Here is a 24178-nt window from a genome sequence, read left to right as displayed (position 1 = left end):
CACTAGAATAACCACTGTTAACATTTTGGTATAATTTCTCCAATTTTTGTTCACTTGATAAATTCTTTCAACAATCATGTATCTCATATCTAGTACATATTGTGAAGTTGGTGTTTTATCAGCCGAGTGCTAAGGATATATACAGCTATCTAGAGTATGGGATAGGAAGTTTAAAATAGTTTTGTACAGTAAAATTTTAAAAGACTAATGTTTAACTATACTACATAGTTAAAGTTCTTTTTACAAATACCACAACTACAAATTACAACCAGTTTTTAGTCCTAATAAGTACAGTGAGCTACTGTCAGGTATAAATACAGGCATATCTTGTTTCACTGCACTTCACAGACGTTGTGTTTTTTTACGAATTGAAAGTAAGACCCTCTACCAGCAAAAAGATTATGACTTGCATAATGTCTAGCCTTTTTAGTAATAAAGTATTTTTAAATTAAAGTATATATTACTTTATTAGACATAATGCTATTGCACACTTATTAGACTACAGGATAATGTAAACATAATCTTTATATGCACTAAGAAACCAAAAAATCTATGTGACTCGCTTTATTGCCAGATTCACTTTATTCCAGTGATCTGGAATCAAACCTGCAATACCTTTGAGGTACGTATGTACATATCACCAACAGCTGAAGAGAAAAACAAACAAACAAAATCCGGAGAAGTGAAACTGAGAGAAAACAGCTCAACCTCTTTTATCGAGATGGTTGGCAGGCACAGCGTACATCTGGCCAGTCTTCAGGTAGAGGAGCAGGCCTGCCTCTGGATCAGATCTTCTCTCCTGACTGAGCAGTGTATACAGAACCAGCTGTGAAAACATTGTACATTCTGTCAAATAAAACTTTAAATTTCTGCTTTTCCATACAAGTTTTGCAATCAACACATACTGTAATTTTAAAATCAAAGGTAAATTAAGCTATATCCATTTTGAAAATAACATGAGCCAAATTAGCAAAGGTAACACTATAAATTCAATGTCAAACATTTAATTTCCACAAAACAGTTTTTGCTTCTCAGTTTTAATATTTCAAATTTTTCTTAGTAAATATTTAGGTTTCCAATAAATTAAAGAGAGAAATGAAACTATGTTTTACATTTTGAAGTTAACAGTTTTTAGACACTACTTTTCCTGTTTAAAATAAGTTAACTATTCACTAAAATACAAATTATTTATGTCACAGTACTGTGACAGCTAAATCAGACTAACGCTATAAAGTTTACCATTTTTTTTCAGATCTGAAGCATCAGTAACTACAGTAGGTTTATGAGGTGCTCTTCAGAGAAACCATCTAAGACAAGCTACAAATAGCTCCTTTAGTCCATGAAAACACCTTAGCAGCAAGGCCAAGTCATTTGCTTAGTCACATACAGCCTAACAACAAGCTGATGCAATCTCCAATATTAAAGTATATGATTTATGAAAGCCCAGTCTTTAAATAATAAAATTCAAAAACAAAGAATCAGTAATTATAATTAACATGCTTAAGGGTAATGTCAAACTATGATGATATTCTGGTTTTCCAAACTATATTTAAAATATAACGATTAATTTATAGAAGGCCAAAAGTATTATTTGCAGCATAAATATTAATTATATACACAAATTCATCATTAAGTGCACAAGTTTACAAAAAACAAAAATAAATTTTGCTGATATTTTGTTTTTGCTACTACCAAAAATAGTGTTTGTGCAATTATTTAGCAAGTGTAATGGAAATATAGAAGAAATCTCAATATACAAATTTTGCAAAGAAAACACAATCCCAGATACCTCAATGTTCAAGGACATTTACAGAAATCCTTCAGGTAATCTCAAATGTTTACAAAATAAAATGTAGAAACATTCCATCTCAGTAAATAATCACATGAAAGTTTGATACTTTAGCTTGATATCCTAAATTCATCTTTAAGCATAAGATTCTTAGGAATCTTCTTAGGCCATTCTTAGGAACAGCCTAATAGAATAGCCTAATAATTTAGGCTATTGCTTCAACATTTGAACCTATAAAGCATTTTTGGGGGAGGGCTTCTTATAAGCACCCTACTGCATTCCCTGATACATTATAAATACCAAATAAAACTTTTAAAAATTAAAGTAAACTCATAAATGACAGGGTAGAGACTTGGAGCTATGGACCTAGGGCACAGGTGGCAAACACCAGGCCCACGGGCTGAATCCGGACCTCCGCCTTGTTTTATCCAGTCTGACACCTTGTTTCTACCCAGCGGTAGTGCCAAGCTCTTGCTTAACTGTTAAGGAGTAGTTACATTTATACAGCCCCAAAATTACATTCAGCCCTTTGAAGGCAACCTTGAGGCTGACGTGGCCCCCAGTGAAAATGAGTTTGGCACCCCTGACCTAAGGAGTCATCCAAAATCAACGGTCTCACCATGTGAGGTTTTTCCCTCAATGGGAACTGAGGCAGGAGGAAGAAGTACATAAGACTCTGCTCCTGGGATTTATTAGTACAGGGAACTATCAGAAATGAAATTCCCTAAATATTAGGATAAAAGAAAGTTAGGTTGGAATTTTACAATATTACTATAATTCAACTGTATTATAACAATTTAACAAGTTAAATTAGTTTTTATGAGCTGCTTTAGGGATCACAGCTCCATATATTTTTCCTTTAAAAATGTATTTCAAATGATGAAATCACCAACTTAGAAATAAACTTTTGGAATATAATCCATTTATAAAATAAAGATCTCCTCTAATTGAAATTAGTTTATAACATAAGCTTTTTCTGTATTACCAAAGTGAAAATTTCAAATCTTCTAAGAGAAGAAATCTCTTTCCTCATCCCCATTATCTATATAACTCAATTAATTACTATAACTATTTTTAAATGTTTCCTCCTTTTTTTTACACAATGAATATGTAATACAAACTCCAATATTTTTGTATGATCCTGACTCTAATCAAATATTTTAATATAAGAAATATTATTCTTTTTTATACTACTTTATTCTTTTTTTAGATGTTTATTTATTTATTTTTAGAGAGAAGGGAAGAGAGGGAAAAAGGGAGAGAAACATTGATATGTGAGAGAAACACTGATCGGTTGCCTCTCATATGCCCTCAGCTGGGGACCTGACCCACAACCCAGGCATGTGGCCTGGCTGGGAATTGAATTGGCAACCTTTTGATTTACAGACCAGTACTCAATCCACTGAGCCACACCAGCCAGGATACTATTTTATTCTTAAAAGTTCTTCTTGCAGCTTCTCTACTTGCAAAGATAAAATTCCAACTAAATAAAGTCAAACACAGTAATGTTCTTTGTTTGAAGGTACTACAAATTAGAGCAGCAATTTTGGAAGAAAGGTCTCTAGAACTATACCACTTTGGACACTGAAACTCTTTTATATTTCTCTTCCTTTTAGAAGTCAAGTGATTTCAATCAAACTTGTCCTTAAAAAAAAAAAGTTAAAAATGTGCAGTCTCATGTATACAAAACACATTTTTTTCAAATTTTTGGCATGATTTTCCCTTCCTAAGAGGGCTTTAAGTTAGCCAAGTCTTTAGTTCATAATTTCATCCATTTCTGTACTATCAAAATAAAAAATTCATGTCTATTAAAAACGGAAAACCTATTTTTTCTCCACTACCTCCAATATCTGTAAAATCTACTAATAAGTGAAAAACAATAAGATTACCTTACTTTTCCATTCCCAAATGAAAAAGCTTTTGTGAGACCTTTTGGTGTTTGGTATACAATTAAAAATGGTAGGAAAGATTTAATGACAGGAAGTCTTTTTAAAGTCAACAGTATGGTGGTTACCAGGGAGGGAAGTGGGATGAGGGGAGGAGGAAGAGGGTAAAGGGAGTCAAATACATGGTAATGAAGAAAGACTAGACTTTGGGTGAGTACTCAGTACAATATACAGATGATGTATTACAGAACTGTGTATCTGAAACTCATATAATGTTATTAACCAGTGTTACTCCCATAAACTGAATTTCAAAAAAAAAAGAAAGCTCAACAAATAAAAAATTTAAAAAAAAAGAAAGCTCACCCTGACCAGTGTGACTCAGTTTACTGGATGTCCCACAAAGCAAAAGGTCACTGGTTCAATTCCTTTTCAGGGCACATGCCTAGGTTGCTGGTTTGGTCCCCAGTCGAGGGGTGCATGAGAGGCAACCAATCGACGTTTCTCCCTCACACTGATGTTTCTTTTCCTTCTTTCTTCCTCCCTTCCCTTCTCTCTAAAAAGTAATTATTTTTTTAAAAAGAGAGGAAGCCTTTCTGCTTCTTTAATCCCTGATTACACAATTATTTTGAATCTGAACTTTATTTTATATGAAATCTGCTGAAATAAGTGAAATTCCAAAGGTAAAAGGAATTTTAAGTAATATTACAAAATGTCGTCGTTATTCCCTTAATACATATTATACCATAAAATATAATAATATTACTCTTTTAGTTTCATCTTTGCCTATTTAAAAGTGCCTAGGACAAACTACAAATTGCCAATGTGGAGATGGGCAGAGGGACTGGAAATAATTAGAAAACAAAACAGAACTTTATGTTAATTACTTTGTCATTATAATTAATATAAATTTCAGAAAATGTTGAAGGACAATAGAAAATTGTTATGTATACTAAAGAGAAGAAAAGATGATTTTAAAAACTTTAATTTAACATAATAGTAAAATATAGTTCTATATTTCATTTTAAATAAAAATCAATATAGTTAAATTAATGGTAGGGAATAATGAATTTACAATCATGTTTCCTAAAGATTGTCCTGTGTAGATGTTACCTGAAAACAATAGCTACATGGTGAGTTGGGTTTAGTAAACATTGGGTTAAACATTGCTAAAACAAATATTACTTTAAGACTTCTGAGAAACTTTAATAGGCTAATACACATCATTGTATCTACAAATATACTTGGTTTCCCCAGCTTACAAGATCAAGGAATTCTTTTTTTTTTAAAGTATCTGTTTAGACTGATAGTTTGGCAACATAAAGTTGGCAGTACTGTCTCACAAGTTCACCTGTTATATTCTTTGCCGAGGATACACTGTAGCTATACATACATTTATAAAACAATGTGAGCATTCTGGATGTATCACAAATTAAAAAGTACTACATGAAACTTAAACATTACCTGAATTGAACCAAAATATATAAAGCAAACTACATTTTTAAATCTATTAAACTTTCGATTTTATTAAGATTTACATACCTGACTACGGTGTTCAATAGAATTTGATTCTTTGCCAGTTTTAAGTTCCAATGGCATTATTGTATCTTTCACTTTACATCCTCGATGTATTTTCACACCAACTGTAACATCTATTTTGCCCTTTAACCCAAACCTAGGGGACCAAATGCTTTCTTCAATATCCAGTGATTTTATGACTTCAATATTACATGTTGTGTTATTGTTACTACCATCACTTGGCCTAAAAAACAAAACACAGAAACAATTAGAACACTTAGCTAACTTCTCATCCACTACTATTGACTTTCCATTACACACAGAGAATGTGGGGATGGAAAAGAGTCTATGTACCATCACAGCAGTGATTCTCCAAGTGTGCATCATAAAAATCAAGCTTTAAAAGGTGTAAGAATTCTGGCTGTTACATGATCTAGTTGACATGGTTTTATGTTGTTTAAATCAGTTATTTCTTAACAAATAAGAATATTTTCTAAGAAAAGAGAATGCTATCTTCAGTAATTTTTTTAAAACTATTTCAGGAAACTTCAAATAAAATCTCTAGGCATATACTTCTGCAGTCTTTCAAAGAGATAACAGAGGAATTCAGGGAAGCCACAACTTACCTACAATTTCTTAAATATTTATGTTTTCTCTTACCAAATGTTACCTGATCTTGGTATGTATTCAAATATGCTGATGTAAAATAAAGCAAATTTTATTATTTATAAAATGTCACGTGTATACTTAATAGAATAGAGGTAATAAAACTTTTTAACATTACTTTTTCTAAAAGTAATGTGATTTTAGACCTAGATCTGTGACACTATTTCAATTTAACTACTTTGATTTTAATCAACAAATTTTTATAAATTATGAATTTATAAAAAATAGTACAAGAAAAATTAAACAACCTATTTACTTTTTTTAAAAGATATGGAGCTGGTGGTAAATTTAAGGTCACTAGAGAAATAAACAATATGAGAAATAAACTTCATTCTAACAGCAAGTTGTCTTTTTTTTTTTAACTTCTAAATATATTTTTTTAAACACCAAAGTGGTTGCCTCTTGCACACTCCCTACTGGGGGCCTGGTCCACAACCTAGGCATATGTCCTGACTGGGAATCAAACCAGTGACTCTTTGGTTCGCAGGCCTGCACTCAATCCACTGAGCTACACCAGCCAGGGCTAAATATTTTTTAAATACATACATAAGTTCTGTTGGCAAACTGATGGTTGCGCAATTCAATGAATATACTGGAAGTCACTGAATTGTACATAATAGAAAAAATAATAGTTAAAACCCTACTGGCAGATACGGGACATTTAAACATTGCTAGCAACCTTCTAAAATGATTTAAAAATTGTCAAAGAATTCCAGCAATAAGTAAGAGGTAAAATTCCCAAAAATCTTTGATGAGGTAGAACCTCCAGCTCTGAGGTTTTAACACAAGGAAATAACTGTCCCCATACCCACCCTCTAACTAGTATATGTACATTCCTTCTCTACTCAAGGACAAAGTTCTAAGAAATCTCCCATCTCTTCTAAGTATTAATTGTGTCCTCTATGGAAATCTTCCCAGTGACATATAAATAAGTTACAGCTCCCATCCTCAAAACAACAAAGCTCTCTTCCCTGCCACATAAGCCTTTGGCAACCATTCCATTTCTACATATCCTTTCAGAGACAAACTGCTAGGTATAGCTGTCTACACACCTTGTCCCCAAATCCTCTTCTACCATTCTTTCTTTTTTTTCAAAGGTTTTTAAAAATTTATTTTCAGAGAGGGGGCGGGAGGGAGAAAGAGAGGGAGAGAAACATCACTGTGTGGTTGCCTCTCGAACACCCCCTACTGGGGACCTGGTCCACAACTTAGGAATGTGCCCTGACTGGGAAGCAAATTGACGACCCTTTGGTTTGCAGGCCAGAGTTCAATCCACTGAACCACACCAGCCAGGGCTACCATTCTTTTTTGACCCCATGCTAATCACATTTTCACCCCAGAATCACCACCTACTTTTCTTTCCCTCACATCCACATCTAATCCAAAAATCTATCAACTCTAACCTTTAAAATCTGACCACAATCCAACCGATTTCATCACTTCTGCAACTCTCACTCTGGTCTAAGCCACCACCATCTCTTGTTTGAATTCTTGCAAGGATGTCCAAATTGGTCTACTTCTGCCTTTATCCTACAAAATAGCCTCAAATGGGCAGCCAGACTGATTCTTTTAAAAGTAAATCAGAATGTAATAATTAGCACAGAGAAGTTGCCTAAAGTTACATGGCTAAATTGTGGCAGAACTAGAATTCACATTCGGGCTCAGTATGTCCTTCAAAGCACAGAGAACATTAGCAAACAAATTGGTCCAAAAAGCTGACTGTTACCAAGATTTCTGATCCACAAATCTTAAAAGAAGTTATTTAGATCATAAAATGTCATAAAACATTGAGACTATCGATAGAAAAATATTGATGTAAGTAAAAGATGTGACTATTTAAAGAAAAATAAAATGTCGCCTGTTTAAAAAAAGCTATCAGATCAAAACCCTCTGTGCAAGCTGGCTCAGTGGCTTATGCAATGGCCTGCAAACCAAGAGGTCCCTGGCTCAACTCCCGGTGAAGGCACATGCCTGGGTTGCAGGCCAAGTCCCTGGACGGGAGTGTGTCAGAGGCAACTGATCAATGTTTCTCTTGCACATCAATGTTTCTCTCCCTCACTTTTTCCTTCCCTTCCCCTCTTTCTAAAAAATAAAATCTTAAAAAACAAACAAAGAGAAAAGCTCTGTGCAAATGCTCTTGTGGCTTCCCATGTTACCAGAGCCAAAGTCCTGACAAGGATGGAGGACCCTGGAAAGTCACTTCTGCTCTCTCCAGCCTCTCTCTGTTCCAGTCATACTGACTGAGGTGAGTGAGCCACAGGGCATTGCCAGAAATGCTCTTCCTGGAGACAGCTGCACAGCTCCTGTATTTCTTTCAGGTTTTGGCTCAGTGTCTCATTACAGACAGCTTCCATGACCATAACATGGAAATGACCTGTCCTAGTGACTCTTTTCCTCCTTCCCCTCCCCACTGCTCTGCACTGCCTTTACCCAGTCTGGCACACTGTGGTTTCCTCGTTCAGCAGTATAGAAGCTCCATGAAGCCATTGCCTTTTTTTACTGCTACTATAATCCCAGCACCTAGAACGTTACTAGGTACATATCAGGCATTCAATAAATATTTACTGAATGGCTGAGTAATTAAAAAGTAAAAAACATATTACCTATAAACCTACAAATTTATATCAATGCAACCTTAAGGGGAAAAACTAAAAAACAAATCAAATGCCAAAAAACATTAACTGGCTAAACATAGCATTTAACTATACAACACAAATCCATGACAATCAATATGTGACACAGTCCATATGTGATAGTAACACAGAGAAATATACATAAAATTAGGATCCCCCCAAAATGTACTAGTTGATTATTTTATTAAAAAAATAACCACATACAAAAAGTAGACATTTTATAATGAAAATGTCTACTTTTCAATATGTATGTCTACTTTTGGCAATATGTATCAAAATTTTATTTTTAAAAAGATTTTATTTATTTATTTATTTCTATAGAGAGGGGAAGGGACAGAGAAAAAGGAGAGAATGGAATTTTCATTATAAAAATGGGCAGATTTACATCAGGACTATAATTTATAAAATAAGCAAACAGCCCTGCCTGGTGTGGTTCAGTGGGTTGGACACTGTCGGCCTGTGAACTGAAGGGTTACCAGTTCAGTTCCTGGTTAGGGCCCATGCCTGGGATGTGGGCCAGGTCCCTGATTAGGGGGGGTGTGACAGACAACCAATCAATGTTTCTCTCCCTCTTTCTCTCTCCCATCCCCTCTCTCTAAAAATTAAATAAAATCTTTAAAAAATAAAATAAGCAAACAAAAAGACTAGCTGTAATAACTCAATCTTTAAAAGGCTTTAATTCAAAATACAGAACAGAATCCTGTTCTAAACATATAAACACCATATAAACAAAATGGGTTTCTTACAAAGAGAGCTGCATCTGTGGGAAGCCAGTTGAATTATAGTTATGCATGAAATCTCCAGCCCACTTAGAAAATGAAGGAAGATACCCTTCTACTTCTCGTTTTAATTCATCTTGATTCAAATTTAAGCGATACCTGTAAAGTAAGAGATTAAATGTAAAAGTTTAAATATAAAAACAGTAAATAAGGACAGAAACACCTATACAAGCAACCCAAGTACCTGTGACCAACTAATAAACAAAATGTGGTCTATATGAACAATGGATTATTATTCAGCCTTAAAAAAGAAGACAGCAAAGCCTTATCAGTCCTCTGAAAGAGCTGGTTCAGCAGGGAAGACAAAGTTAGCAACCCAGCTTTGCCAAGACTATTTCTCCTGAGCACAACAGCAACCTCAAGTTGATAGAGAATGTGAAATTCCTCAAGCCAGTGAGCAACTGCTGACACTAAAGTGTCCTGATCACACATTCAGTCTAACAGAGGCAAAGGTTATCCTTGCAAAAGACTGTTTGAAATCTGGCAACTTCCAGTAGATAACAGAAGATGTAGGTGAGAATGTGGGGAAACAGAACTCAGGTATTGCCGGCAGAAATATAAATGGGGACAATGCTTACAGAGATGTATTTGGCAATATGTATCAAAATTTTATTCATTTTTAAAAAGATGTTATTTATTTATTTATTTATTTCTATAGAGAGGGGAAGGGACAGAGAAAAAGAATGAGAGAATCGTCAATGTGTGGTTGCCTTTAGCACAACCCCAACTGGGGATGTGGCCTGCAACCCAGGCATGTGCTCGGGATGGGAATCAAACCAGTGACCTTTTGGTTTGCAGGCCAGCACTCAATCCACTGAGCCACACCAGCAAGGGCAATACGTATCAAAATTTTAAATGCACCCAGCCTGGAACCTGTCCTGGAGAGGACAAGATGCTATAAAGGATATTACTGGGCAAAACTAGAATGTGGACAGATCAGACAAAAGTATTCCATCACTATTAAATTTCCTAAACTTGCTAACTGCATTGTGGTTACCTAAAAAAAATCCTTATTCTTAGGAAATACACATTTAACAATATATCATGGTTTTCTACCTGAGGGACACAAGCCCTGAGCCTACTTTGCTCAGCATCAGCAAGAACATGTCATGAGCAAAGTCCTTGGCCAGCAGCAGGCACTACGGCCCCACACCCAGCTGTTACCACATGCCTGGCCCAGTCACCAGTGTTGTGGAGAGAAGAGGTCTGAAGGAAGTGAACAAGGCCACCTTGCCCACTACTGTGGGTATTCCTGAACCCACAGGACAACCCAGGATGTGTAGGGCCCTCTTCGGCCTGCTCTGTGGTTGGTGTCCTCATGGTTTACAGATCATTGTGTATTCCATGATTAGTACTACTTAATCTTAGAAAAAAAGTCTGGCCCTGGGTAGTATAGCTCAGTGGATTGAGCACCAGCCTGTGAAATGAAAGGCTGTCAAGAAAGGTAGGGGAAGAGAGGGAGAATGAAAGGGAGAGAATCACTGATACAAGAGAGGAACATTGATAAGTTGCCTCTTGAATGCACCCCAAGCAGGATGGAACTCACAACCTAGGGATGTGCTCCAACCAGGAATAGAACCTGTGACATTTCAGTTTGGAGGACAATGCCCAACCAACTGAACCACACTGGCCAGGGCAATAAATAAAATCTTTTAAAACACACACACAGCCCTGGCCAGTGTGACTCTGTGGAATGAGCATCGGCCTGCAAACTAAAGGGTCACCAGTTCAATTCCCAGTCAGGGCACATGCCTGGGTTGCAGAGCAGGTCCCCAGTAGGGAGCACACAAGAGGTAACTACACATTGAGGTTTCTCTCCCTCTCTTTTTCCCTCCCTTTACCTCTGTCTAAAAATAAATAAATAAAAATATTTAAAACACACACACACAAAATAGGTATGAGTGAAGAATATATGGATGTTCTGTGTACTACTCATGCAACTTTTCATTAAATTTAAAATTATTTCCAAGTTAAAACACTTTTAAATGTTTAAATGCATATATCTTCTAGCCCAACCATTCCACTTCTATGTATTGATCCCACATATATGCCTGCATAGGTATGAACTAAAGGATGTACAATAGTATTTATCATAGCATTGCTAATAAAAGCAAAAATTGAAATGCCACAGATACATAAAAAGTGATCTAGCTATACAATGATACATTATGCAACTATTAATTAAAAATGAGATAGCTCAATAAGTACTGAGATGGAATGATCACCAAGATTTGATTTTTAAGTGCACAATAATGTGCATGGTATGCTACCATCTCCATAACAAAATATAAATGTAAATAGGCACACACACAACACACTATCACATATAAATGTTTGAAATCTCTGGAAGGACATAAGAAAACAACAGTTGTTTCCACTGGGGAGAGGAACTGTGTGACAAGGAAAATAATGGTAGAAAGAACTTTTTACTGTTTACTCCCTTCCACTATTACAATAACATATCGTATACATGAATTTATACCCTACTTAGAAATAGTGTTTTCATTTTTTTTAAATCCTGCACAATTGATTAGTCTTTTTTCCTAAATAACTTTCTCCAACCATCCCAAGAGCGTTCTTCATTGTCGTGAACTCCTTAGGCAGATCTTCCCAGTGTCTTACTTTCTACAGATCAGGACTCTTTTTAAAGTTTCCATACCAGTCTACACTGGTTACTTAATGTCTCCTGCATTTAAATTCTCCCTTTTTAATTTGTGAAGTCACAGAAAAATGACATGTAACAGCCTGGTCTCTCCTGAGATTAGTAAAATGCTTAAGGTGGTACCTTCAGGCCTTGACTCTTACAGATATAATGGCAGTGTACAACATGAATAGATAAAATATGTTCTGTGAACTATAATAAGAGAGATGGGCCTATGAGAGAAGGCAGAAAAGAACTTTGGACCTATTTTGGGATCTTGGAATTTAAAAAGTATTCTTTTGAACAGGATTAGCACTATTGTAGTAGATGGATGACATTCACAGGAGAATTCATATTGTCATAATTATGAAATGAAACACAACCTTTCCCTTAATGACTTAGGATATCGTGATTTAAAAAACAATAATATAATCCAGTAGCCCAAGGATCTGCTACAATGCATTCCCTCAAATTTTTTACCTTCATAGTTCCTGTATTTTTAAAAAGTTCCCTCTTTCCTATACTGTAATGAAGCTGTCAGTTCATGTTCTATGAAAATGAAGGTGCCTCTCTCCCACATCTTGGAAACCAGGTAAGACTGTTAGATATTAGTGAAAACTAACATGTGCTAAGAGGGTATCAGAGAGACATTCCATTACATAAAGTACATGATGGTTTTTTTAACACATAAACAACAGAAATGCTAAGCAAGGCTGTTCAGAAACCTTGATTTCTTTCATCCTGGTACTCAAGTTAGGTTATAGATCAGATTGCCTGATACCTAAACACCTGAGGTGTTTTAAAATATGTCCACAAATTCATTGATACTCCCTTCAAAAGACAGCACACAATCCCCCCACCCTTAAGGGAGAGCTGGGCTCAGTGACTTGCACCTAATAAATTAAAAAAGCAGAAGCAGCAGTGCAGGAATTCAAAGACTAGGATATAAAAGGCACTATGCTTCCTGCTTGCTTTCTTTCTTGGATACTTCATCCAGGAAGCCACTGCTATGGCACAAGGTCACATCATGCAGCCTTATGAAGAGGCCATGTGGGGAGGAACTGAGACCTCCTGCCAGCAGCCAGTGGGGTATGGAGGCCTCAGCAAAAGAAACACATGGAAGCAGATCCTCCTGCGCTGATCAAGCCTTCAGATGACTGCAGCCCCACATGGGAGACTGAGCCAGAACCAGCCAGCTAAACCACCTACAAATTCCTGACCTATAAACACTATGAGATGACAGATTAGACGCTTATCATTTAAGCCAGAGGTTTTATTTATTTTTAGAAAGAGGGAAAGGAAAGGAGAAAGAGAGGAAGAGAAACATCATGTGTGGTTGCCTCTCACGTGGCCCCCACTAGGGACCTGGCCTGCAACCCAGGCATGTGCCCTGACTGGGAATCAAACCGGGGTTTGATTCCCACACTCTTTGGTTTGCAGCCCACACTCAATCCATTGAGCTACACCAGCCAGGGCTGTTTTGTTTTTTTTTTTCTTTAGAGAGAGAGTAGGAGGAAGGGACAGAAATACCGATGTTGAAAGAGAAACATTTATCGGTTGCCTCTTCTATGCACCCCGACCAGGGAACCTACAACCTAGGTTATGTGTCCTGACCGGGAATTGAACTGGTGGCCTCTTTGCTTTGTGGAATAATGCCCATCCAGCTGAGCCACACCGGCCAGGGCTAAGCCACTAAATTTTGATGTGATGGGTTTCAGGGCAATAGTCAATAAAATACACAACAGATAAGGTATCATCTTTGCTGAATAGGGTGCAAAAAAAAATTAAAATTTTGTAAAGAAAAAAATTAGAAAGTGGTAAATAAGGTGATAAGCAGAACTCTTAAAGCAAAATTTTATCTATTTTTATATATTCTGAATGCTGTGCATGCTATATGGTCATGAACAAGTGACAACTTCTCTGTGCTTCAGTTTCTTCATTTTTAACAAGTTGATATGAGACTATGTAAAATATGGCTAAAAGCACTTACTGCCTGACATATGGCAGGAATTTAAAATGTTTTCAGGACACTAGATTATGGACACATGTCATTAGCAAATCAGTTGTGTGAAATTTTGAAACACATTTTTTCCCATACAAACAGTTAAACATGGAATTACATCTGGGAAAGTAGACAGATTTCAAAGTGAAAATTGCCACTAATAAAAACACCTCTGAGAGAAGATGAACCGCAATAGGAGTCAAGGATGAAACAGACAGCAGAACATGGCAAGCCCTCTGCAGGCAGGCAGTCACTCATAAAACACCAATGATTAAGCATCTGTGGGCATATATACATTATTTCCATTGTCACAAAATGCAGGATAGGTACTATTACCTTCTTTGGAATCTTTAAATAACTTCTTCAGTCATTAAACTGGCAAAGCTAGAATTTCAAATGTGATCTGACTCCCAAACCCAAACAATTTTCAATAGGTCACACTTTCTAAAGGCAAGGCAAAAGGTTTTCGCATTCTCTGAGGGTCTGCTGTGCACAGGCACAGAAAATTTAGATATTTTCAGCCAAAGAGTTCCTATTGTGCAATTTTAGAAGCTCTTCACAGAAATACAATAGGGTACTTCAACTCCAGAATCTACATTCTAATATTATACTAATTTATAATGAATAGTCTAATAGCCAAATGCTTTATAAATTCTACAAGTTATAAAATAAAATTGTATCTATAGTTCTCTCATAACTACTTACATTTCCTTCAGATGCCTTATCTCTTGAACAGTTTGAAAAGCAAGTTCTTGTAGCTTTTCTGGGGCAAAGCTATCACTTATTGCTTTCTGAAATACTTCATGGAGAACTGTACCAATCAGCATTTGGCGCGAGGCTGGATCAGGGCTCTATCCAAAAAAAGTGTATTTTACAACATATTAAAAGACATGAATGTATACTTATTACCTAACCTATTAAATTACTATAGCCCAAGTACACTGGTAAGACAAATGCCAAAACATCAACCAATTTTTTTTCCTGGTGGGTGGAATTATAAGTGACTCTCACTTTCTCCAATTCAGAATGACCTGAATTATTTTATAAGTATTATGTTTTATTTTAAATCTTATATTTCCAATTTTTAAAAAATTAACCAATATGAAAAAGTTCAACATATTCTCAAATATTTAATACATTCATTTCCAATTTCATTTATAACTTACCCAAGGAAAAAGTCAATAAAAGCATAGCTCATAAACTCATGCAAATAAGATATTATTGAAACATAAAATTTAGGTGATTACCCAAGGCTCCACCCCATCCAACTTAAGGGGACCACCCAAACAGTTAACAATGGTTTTTCTACATTAGGCCATGCTACTAAGACAGGGAATAAAAGCAGCTCTACTTAATACCTAGAAACAAACACAAGGAGGCTGTCAGAAACATGGCCCAAATGAGAGAACAGAACAAAACCGCAGAAAAAGAACTAAACAAAATGGAGATAAGCAATCCATCGGATGCAGAGTTCAAAACACTGCTTAAAAGGATGTTCAAAAAACTTAGTGGGCATTTCAACAGCATAAAATGACCCAATCAGAAATGAAGGTTACAAGGTTTCCAGCCAAGTTAGGGCGCAGGCAGAAACACTCCACTTCCTCACACAACCAAAAAAATAACAATCAATTAAAAAAAAAAAAAAAAAACACAGAACTGCCAGAAAATCAAACTGTAGGGAAGTCTGACGACCAAGGAGTTAAAGAAACATTCATCCCAACTGGTGGGAGGAGCACAGGCAGGCAGCTGGGCAGACAGGACAGACAAGAAGCACCACAATGTGGCAGACCACACAGGCAAGGCTGGTTCTGGCTGACTGAGAAACTAAAGACCCAAACCCTCTGGCTGTAAAACTCTGTGGGTGTTGTGAGGACAGGAGAGACTCCCAGCCACACAGGATAGTCTATTGGAGAGGCCCATGAGATCCTAGAACATACGAAACTCGCCTACCTGGGAATCAGCACCTGAAAGGGCACAACCCACTTGCCGGAAAACAGGGAAGGGATGAAAAGTGGGTGAGAGCCAAGCAAGCGAGCTAGTTGCACTGTTCCCTTTCTGGACCCTCCCCCACAGACAGTGCCACAACACAGTAGAGGGTTGCCCTGCCCTGGTGAATACCTAAAGCTCTGCCCCTTACAACAGAGCAGGTGCACCAAGACAAAGAAATATACTCCAAATGAAAGAACAGATCAAAACTCCAGAAAAAGAACTAGTGACAAGGACATAAACAACCTGTCACACGAAGGCTTCAAAACACTCATAATCAGGATGCTTACAGAATTGATGGAGCTTGGTCACAAAATGAAGGAAGAAATGAAGGCTATACAAAGTGAAATAAAGGAAAATACAGGGAACCAACAGTGAAGGGAAGGAAACCGGGAATCAAATCAACATTTTGGAATGAAAGGAAGAAATAACATCTAACTGGAACAGAATGGAGAAACAAGAATTCAAAAAACCGAGCAGAGGCTGAGGAATCTCTGGGACAACTTTAAACGTTCTGACATCTGAACTACAGGGGTGCCAGAAGGAGAAGAGGAGGAAGAAATGGAAAACTTATCTGAACAAATAATGAAGGAGAACTTTCCCAATCTGGCGAAGGAAATAGACTTCTAGGAAGTCCAGGAAGCCCAGAGAGTCCCAAAGAAATTGGATCCAACAAGAAACACACCAAGGCACATCAGAATTATGTTACCCGAGATTAAAGATAAGGAGAGAATCTTAAAAGCAGCAAGAGAAAAGGAGACAGTTACCTACAAAGGAGTTCGTTCCCATAAGACTATCAATGGATTTTTCAAAAGAAGCCTTGCAAGCAAGAAGGGGCTGGAAAGAAGTATTTGAAGTCATGAAAGGCAAAGACCTACACCCAAGATTGTTCTATCCAGCAAAACTATCATTTAGAATGGAAGGGCAGATAACGTGCTTCCAAGATAAGGTAAAACTAAAAGAGTTCATCATCACCAAGTTCTTATTATATGAAATGTTAAAGGGACTTATCTAAGAAATAGAAGATCAAAAACTAGGAACAGTAAAATGACAACAAACACAACTATCAACAACTGAACCTAAAAAACAAACAAACAAACAAAAAACTAGGCAAACAACTAAAACAGGAACAGAATCACAGAAATGGAGATCACATTGAGGGTTATCAGTGGGGAGAATGAGAGGGAGAATGGGGAAAAAGGTACAGGGAATAAGAAGCATAACTGGTAGATGCAAAATAGACAGGGGGGGGTTAAGAATAGTGTAAAAAATGGAGTAGCTGAAGAACTTAACATGTATGACCCATGGACATTAACTAAGGGGGGCAGAATGCTGAAGGGTGGTGGGAAGAGGGATATAAAGGGGAGAAAAAATTGGGAAAACTGTAACAGTATAATCATTAAAATTTAAAAAAAGAAATGAAGGCTATACTACCTGAATAAAATAAAAATGTACAGGGAATTAACAGCCGAGTAGATGAAGCCAAGTGTCAAATCAATGATTTGGAACATAAGAAAAAAATAAATAAACAGCCAATCAGAATAGCAAGAAGAAAAAAGAATAAAAAGAAAACAAAAAACAAACCCCCCCCGAGGATAGGGTATGGACTCTCTAGGACAATTTCAAACATACCAACATTCATATCATAGGGGTGCCAGAAGAAGAAGAGAGCAAGAAATTAAAAATTTGTTTGAAAAAAATAATGAAAGTAACCTTTCCTAATTTGATGAAGGAAATAGACATACAAATCCACAAACCACAGAGTCCCAAACAAGATGGACACAAAGATGACCACAGCAAGATACATATTACACTTAAAACACCAAAGATTAAAGATAAAGAAAGAACCTTAAAAGCAGCAAGAGAGAAGCAGAGTTACCTACAAAGGAGTTCCCATAATAATGTCAGCTGATTTCTCAAAAGGAATTTTGCAAGCAAGAAGTATTCAAAGTTGCAAGGACCTATAACCTAGGGTACTATATCGAACAAAGCTGTCATTTAGAATGGAAGGGCAGATAAAGTGCTTCCCAGACAAGGTCAATCTAAAGTTCATCATCATCAAGCCATTATTATGTGAAATGTTAAAAGGACTTATTTTAAAAAAGATCAAAACTATGAACACTAAAATGGCAATTCACAACTATCAACAACTGAATCTAAAAAACAAACTAAGCAAACAAGCAGAACAGAAACAGAATCAAAGATATGGGGATCATCTGGATGGTTACCAGTTGGGAAGGGAAAAGGGAAGAATGGGGGGAGAGGTGCAGGGATTAAGAAGTACAAATTGGTAGTAATAGAATAGTCAGGGAGATGTTAAGAACAGTATAGGAAATGGAGAGGCCAGAGAACTTAATTGCATGACCCATGAACATCAACTAAGGAAGGGAGTGCCAGAGGGAATGAGGGATGCTGGGTGAAAGGAGGCAAAGGGGGAAAAACTGGGACAACTGTAACAGCAGTTGTCAATAAATATAAATAATCAATAAAATATTATAAAGTTTGTAAAAAGCTTACAAAAAAACCCATAAAATTTAAACCTAGATTTTTTAGCAAAAGTTCTCTCCACTCAAAACGAATCAGTATTATTCAATTAACTCCTATTAACCTAGGCCTCTACCTTGAAGCTAACAAAACACTAAAGTCCATCATCAATAATGTTTAAAACTTTACAGAGGAACTCTCTGTACTATTTTTGCAAATTCTGTATGAGTTTGAAATTATTTCAAAATAAAAATTTTTAATAGATTAATATTTAGGTCCACTTTATAACGTGATTAAGATAAGTTGATATTCTCCCACAACTGAAGAAAAAAAAGTGGATAAGATAAACAATAAATAAGTAACAACACTCAGAAAATCTATAAAGGTATTTTTCTTCTTTTTTTCTTCTTACTCAGCTATAACTTTGGTTTTCTATATACATATAGATTAATTGTATAATAAAAACAATACTCTAGGTGAAGGAAACTTTTAACAAATAAAAGCCCAGGTTCAGCCCTGGCTGGCATAGCTCAGTGGATTGAGCGCAGGCTTCAAACCAAAGTGTTGCAGGTTTGATTCCCAGTCAGGGTACACGCCTGGGTTGCAGGCCATACCCCCAGCAACCGCACATTGATGTTTCTCTCTCTCTCTCTCTCCCTCTCTCTCTCTCTCTCCCTCCCTTCCCTCTCTAAAAAAAATAAGTGAAATCTTTAAAAAAAAAAAAGATACATTATTAAAAAAAAATAGCTCAGGTTCTTCAACATATAAATGGCATTGAGCCCTGGCTGGCATGGGTTAATGGATAGAGTGCCAGCCTGTGAACCTGGGAACTGGTTCAATTCCCAGTCAGAGTACATGCCTGGGTTGCAGGCCAGATCCCCAGTTGGAGGCATGCAAGAGACAACCACACATTGATGTTTCTCTCCCTCTCTTTCTCCTTCTCTTCCTCTCTTTCTAAAAATAAATAAATAAAATAAAATAAAATCTTAAAAAATAAACAAATAAATAAATAAATGGCACTGAAACAAAGGGCATAAGTGGAAGGCAGACAAATACATATCAAAAGATACTTAATAGGCCTATCAATAAACATAGTACAAAGACCTTGTTTGGATACTGATTCTAACAAACCAACTGAAAAAAATATATTTTTGATAAAAGACATTAGAGATAAACTGAACAATAATTTTAGAAATTAGTGTTTTATTGTTATGATAAAAATATTGTATTTACATATTCCTAAAATCATCAGCTTTCATTTACTTGCAAAATAATGTTTAGGAAAGCAAAGTAGGTACATGGGGGTTTATTATAATCACCTCTGTGTATACTTCAAATTTCCCATAATACCTTTTTTAAAGGAGACTGTCACATTTATTTCTAGTTCATAGGGAAAAACATGAAGTAAAGTTTGGAAATGTCTAGACATACTAAATTTAAAAATTTATTGCTGAATTAATTTTATCATTAGATTTTATTAGTGTTGAACAAGATTCAAAGGACTCAGGCAACTAGCCTTGAGTCTCAGCGCTGCCGCTTACTAGCTACACGACTTTGGGCAAGTCACTTAAATTCTGAGCCTCATTTTCCTCATCTGTAAAATGCTGCTGATTAATACCATCTATCTCACAGGATTATTGGAAGGATTAAGTAACATAAAAGTGTAAAAGTACTCTAAAAACTCTAAAATCCTGCAGAAGCTTTAGCTGTTAATATTATTCACCCTGAAAGTTTCACTCAGGACAGCTCTTCTCATACATCGAATACTACTGGCTATGCTTGTGCCAGAAATCAGCATGTCTGGATACAGAATCAAAAATCCAAAATCTTCATCTATTAACCAGGTGTCAGATGTGCAGTCTCCCTCCAAATGAATGATGTCCCCTGGCTCTACTGGTACAGAGCACCTAAAAATAAAGCAAAGTATCAAGACACAGTTAGGTTCCTATCATTTTTTCTTTTTTAAAGTACTTTATTTATTTACTTTCAGAGAGAGAGGGAGGGAAAAAGAAAAGGAGAAAAACATATGTGTGAGAGAGAAACATTGATCGGCTGCCTTTTGCTCGATCCCCCAGCCAGGGATCTGGCTCGCAACCCAGGCATATGCCCTGACGGGAAACAAACCAGTGATCTTTTGCTTTGCATGAGGATGCCCAGCCCACTGAGCCATGCCAGTCGGGGCCTACATTTTTTTTTTCTTTTTTTTTTTTAATTGATTTTAGAGAGAGAGGGAGGGAGGGAGAGAAACAATGATTTTTCTGTTCCACTTAGTTATGCATTCATTGGTTGATTCTTTTTTGTGCCTGACAGGATCAAATCCACAACCTTGTCGTTATCTGTACAATGCTCTAACCGACTCAGGTACCCAGCTTGTGTAGGTTCATACAGTTAAGCTCATTAATGAGGCTTCAAAAATAAATGTTTTGCCCAGCTGTGTGGCTCAGTTGGATGAAGCATCACCCCATAGACCAAGATTGCTGGTTCGATTCCCAGTTAGCATTCTTGCCTGGGTTACAGGTTCAGTCCCCAATTGGGGCAGGCATAGGAGGCAACCAATCTATGTTTCTCTTACATTGATGTTTCTTTCTCTCTTCCTTTCTCTCTCTGGAATCAATGAATATACTTCTTTTTAGAAAAATAAATAAATAAATAAATAAATATTTTGTCTTAAAAAATAAATACTTCTAAATTTCTGGATTATTTTTAAAAATTAAGAATCAGGATAGTCTTCTGAATCAAATCCTTGTTACACCACCTCTTTTCACCTTTGAAACACATCTGAGAATACTCATGGGTTTTCCTTAAATCCCAAAAGGGAAAACTGCTTTAGCATCATTATTAAATCTTTTTTTTAAAGATTTTATTTATTTATTTTTAGAGAGGGAAGGGAGGGAGAAAGAGAGAGAGACATCAATGTGCGGTTGCTGGAGGTCACAGCCCGCAACCCGGGCATGCGCCCTGGCTGGGAACCAAACCTGCGACACTGGCTCGCAGCCCACACTCAATCCACTGAGCTACGCCAGCCAGGGCATCATTATTAAATCTTTAATGATGTACTATGAAGCTCCAATTATGAATGATATTGTTTTAATAATTAACTGTCACATTCTTAAGACTTACAGTATATCTACATCTTTTATAACTCTTGAGACATGGAGCTAAGCCTAATGTAGCAAGAATAAAATCACATTTATCTAGTTCAAACCACCCATTTGCAGCCTAGACACAAAATCTACACAAAATTAGACCTGACCTTTTCTGGATCTCCCCTTCACCCCTTGCTTACCACACTTTGCTTGAGTAGAGAAATCTAAGGTCAAGGAATGTTCTTACGAAGAATGTTCAAGGAATAATTAATTTTATTCTTAGTCAGAATGAGTTTTAAGCTATAATCTTAAAACAGCAAAACACAAGTAATCAAAAATAGTCATTTAATAAGTCCCTTTGCAATTTCAAATGACAATAAAATCAACTTTTGGAACAAGGGAGTTGACATACTGGGGTAACAGACACAAAATTAATATGGAGTTAATTCAGGTTGAAACTACTCTCTTTATTAACAATTACATGACATCCACACAAGCCCAAGTGAGGGGTTAAGATGGTACCCTTAAGAATCTGCCAGATCAGTGCTCAAAGTCACACAAAAATTACCAGTCATTCCTAAGGATGCACAATTCTTTATTTTCTAGCGACTGGGAAGCAGTGATGAGTAAATGCTTTTCATGGTTTCCTTCTTCATTTTGTACAATATTGACTGCTAACACCAGGTACCGATTATCCATTCCACGGCTCAGAACTGTTTTAGAAGAGGAAGCTTCCACCTTTTTCTGAAATCTAAAGCATACACATACAAAACTACTGTAGCACAAGCATGAAATAAGAAGCCACCAATCTCCTTTATCTACAAATCAACCTTCTCGTTTTAGGTTTGTCTCTTCTGGAAAGCTTGCCATAATGACTACTAGCAAAAATAGGTAAAAATTAAGAGAGCAAGGACATAACAGAATTCCAATTAAAAGAACTTCCCAGAAGCAATGCCATTTAAAACACACTTATGGGTTGTTTTTTTTTTTTTTCCAAGTATGAGCTCCTTGATTCTGAGGATTCAGGAGAAACTGAAAAACATTAAACAACACACTCCTACCACTGGTGTAAACCTTTTCAAAGTACAAATAAAAGGGAATGTTTTGGACACTATCCTTTTTGTAAGTAAAAGAAATGTTTGTCATAGAAAAACACAGCATGGTGGTTTGCTGGAAGTCCTACTGAGGGCCACAGAATTATATCAATCTTTAAATTAGGAGAGTACTTAGAAATCATCTCGTTCAATCTACTACTTAATGCCGGAAACCCTTCTATGACATCTCATTGGCAATCAACTAGCCACTGTATTGTATAGAAAGCAAACTCAATACATTAGCTTATTCCTGCAGAGTAACTCAGAAATTTATTCTATAATGAGCAAGTCAATGTCACAATACACTTTCAGTTTCTTCCTTTTTATTGAATTTATTGGGGTGTCACAATATTTTTATCCACTGATCTTAAGCAAAATAATCTCTCCTCTAGAAAACATTAAATTCCTATTGAGTGTTTCCTGTTTGATTGTAGTAAGACTCCAATAGAGTCCAAAGTCATTCTCTTTCCAATAACAACAAATGCCTTTCACATTATCCTAAAATTACCTTTGTCACCCACTCTAGGTTCTGTTATTTTGGAATCTCCACATTTACCTACCCCTCGAATTTCCCAAAGTCAGCTGGGACGCCTTAAGGGTCTCCCAAGAGGTACTGCTGATCAAAACCCAAAACGCAAGACATCCATCAACAATAATCTGCATCAATGTTATTGCTACTGAAAATAACTCCACACCATGATTGTGGGTCAAGTGTTCCCGACCATTTAGACCGAGGTGAGGATGCAGAGTTCTCTCTGGGGTAAATTCTCCAACTAAACATCGAGAAAAGCACCTCGCAGTTGCAACATCCTTTTACGAAGACATTTAAGATGGCTTGGGACTCTCCAAATTCGGAAAAGACGTGAAATTAGGGGAAATAACGAACTGCTGAGCAAAGGGAGAGTCTCCAGACTCTGGTCTGAGTGTGGCCCCAGAGGACCCTACGAAACAGACAGACCCCAGCTCTGGAGGTGAGTTTGGCGCCCCGGGACCCGAGCCGGGTCACTGTCCGAGTTCGGGTCCGCGGAGGCCGTGAGCGCAACCTCTCCGGCTCCTTTCTTTCAAATTTCCCGCTTTGCTCCCAGACCCTCCCCCCACTCAGCTCACTGCTCCGCGGGCGGCTCAGCCTTGTCTCCGAAACTCTTCTCCATCAGAAGCTCGAGATCACCCAACTGCTCCATTCCCGGGTGCGGAATCCGCTAACTTCCACCAAGTTAAAAGTAAGGGAAATCGGTAGCAACCCTAAAAAGACGAAGCAGCGCGGGTCCGTGAGGCACCGCGCGCATGCGCCGACTCGCCAAGGTCCCAAGTGACCTGCGCAAACCGCTACTTCTGCGCCGCCTCATTCCTCGAGGAGCGCCGCGGTCTGGGCTACCCTCCCGCGGAAGGTTGTCTTGGGCTTCTGTCTTCGGTTTTGAAAAACAGGTAGTCGTCATACTCTGGCCGAAACTAAATGCTCCCGCCACCTTCTAGACATGCCAACCTATTCCCAGCACACGATTTTTATTTGAGCAAAACAATTCGTAGTTGCCCAAACCCAGGAGTGCGTAGCCATCAGAATCTTGTATTCCCTAGAAAACAACCTCTCTTCCACCTTTTCTTTCCCCTCTGGAAAAC

At 37.0% G+C, this 24178-nt stretch overlaps 1 protein-coding gene across 2 annotated transcripts in view; it reads right to left on the bottom strand.

The window, feature by feature from the left end:
* DNA2 (DNA replication helicase/nuclease 2) overlaps nt 1–23851 on the bottom strand; it is a 49403-nt gene extending 25552 nt beyond the window's left edge. For both annotated transcript variants that reach the window (XM_028513499.2, XM_036026872.1), the window contains exons 1-7: nt 23669–23851; nt 22036–22218; nt 20105–20288; nt 14617–14762; nt 9236–9367; nt 5215–5434; nt 709–826 (exon numbers count right to left, since the gene is read on the bottom strand). In XM_028513499.2, the coding sequence (XP_028369300.2) occupies nt 709–826; nt 5215–5434; nt 9236–9367; nt 14617–14762; nt 20105–20288; nt 22036–22218; nt 23669–23742 (1057 nt within the window). In that variant the 5' untranslated portion in view covers nt 23743–23851. The remainder of the gene's footprint in view (nt 1–708; nt 827–5214; nt 5435–9235; nt 9368–14616; nt 14763–20104; nt 20289–22035; nt 22219–23668) is intronic.
* Nucleotides 23852–24178: the final 327 nt, after the last annotated feature.

This window comes from Phyllostomus discolor, chromosome 5 (assembly GCF_004126475.2).
Source record: "Phyllostomus discolor isolate MPI-MPIP mPhyDis1 chromosome 5, mPhyDis1.pri.v3, whole genome shotgun sequence".
Classification (NCBI taxonomy): domain Eukaryota; kingdom Metazoa; phylum Chordata; class Mammalia; order Chiroptera; family Phyllostomidae; genus Phyllostomus; species Phyllostomus discolor.
Note: the sequence above shows the minus strand (reverse complement) of the source record. Positions and strands in the feature narration are given on the sequence as shown.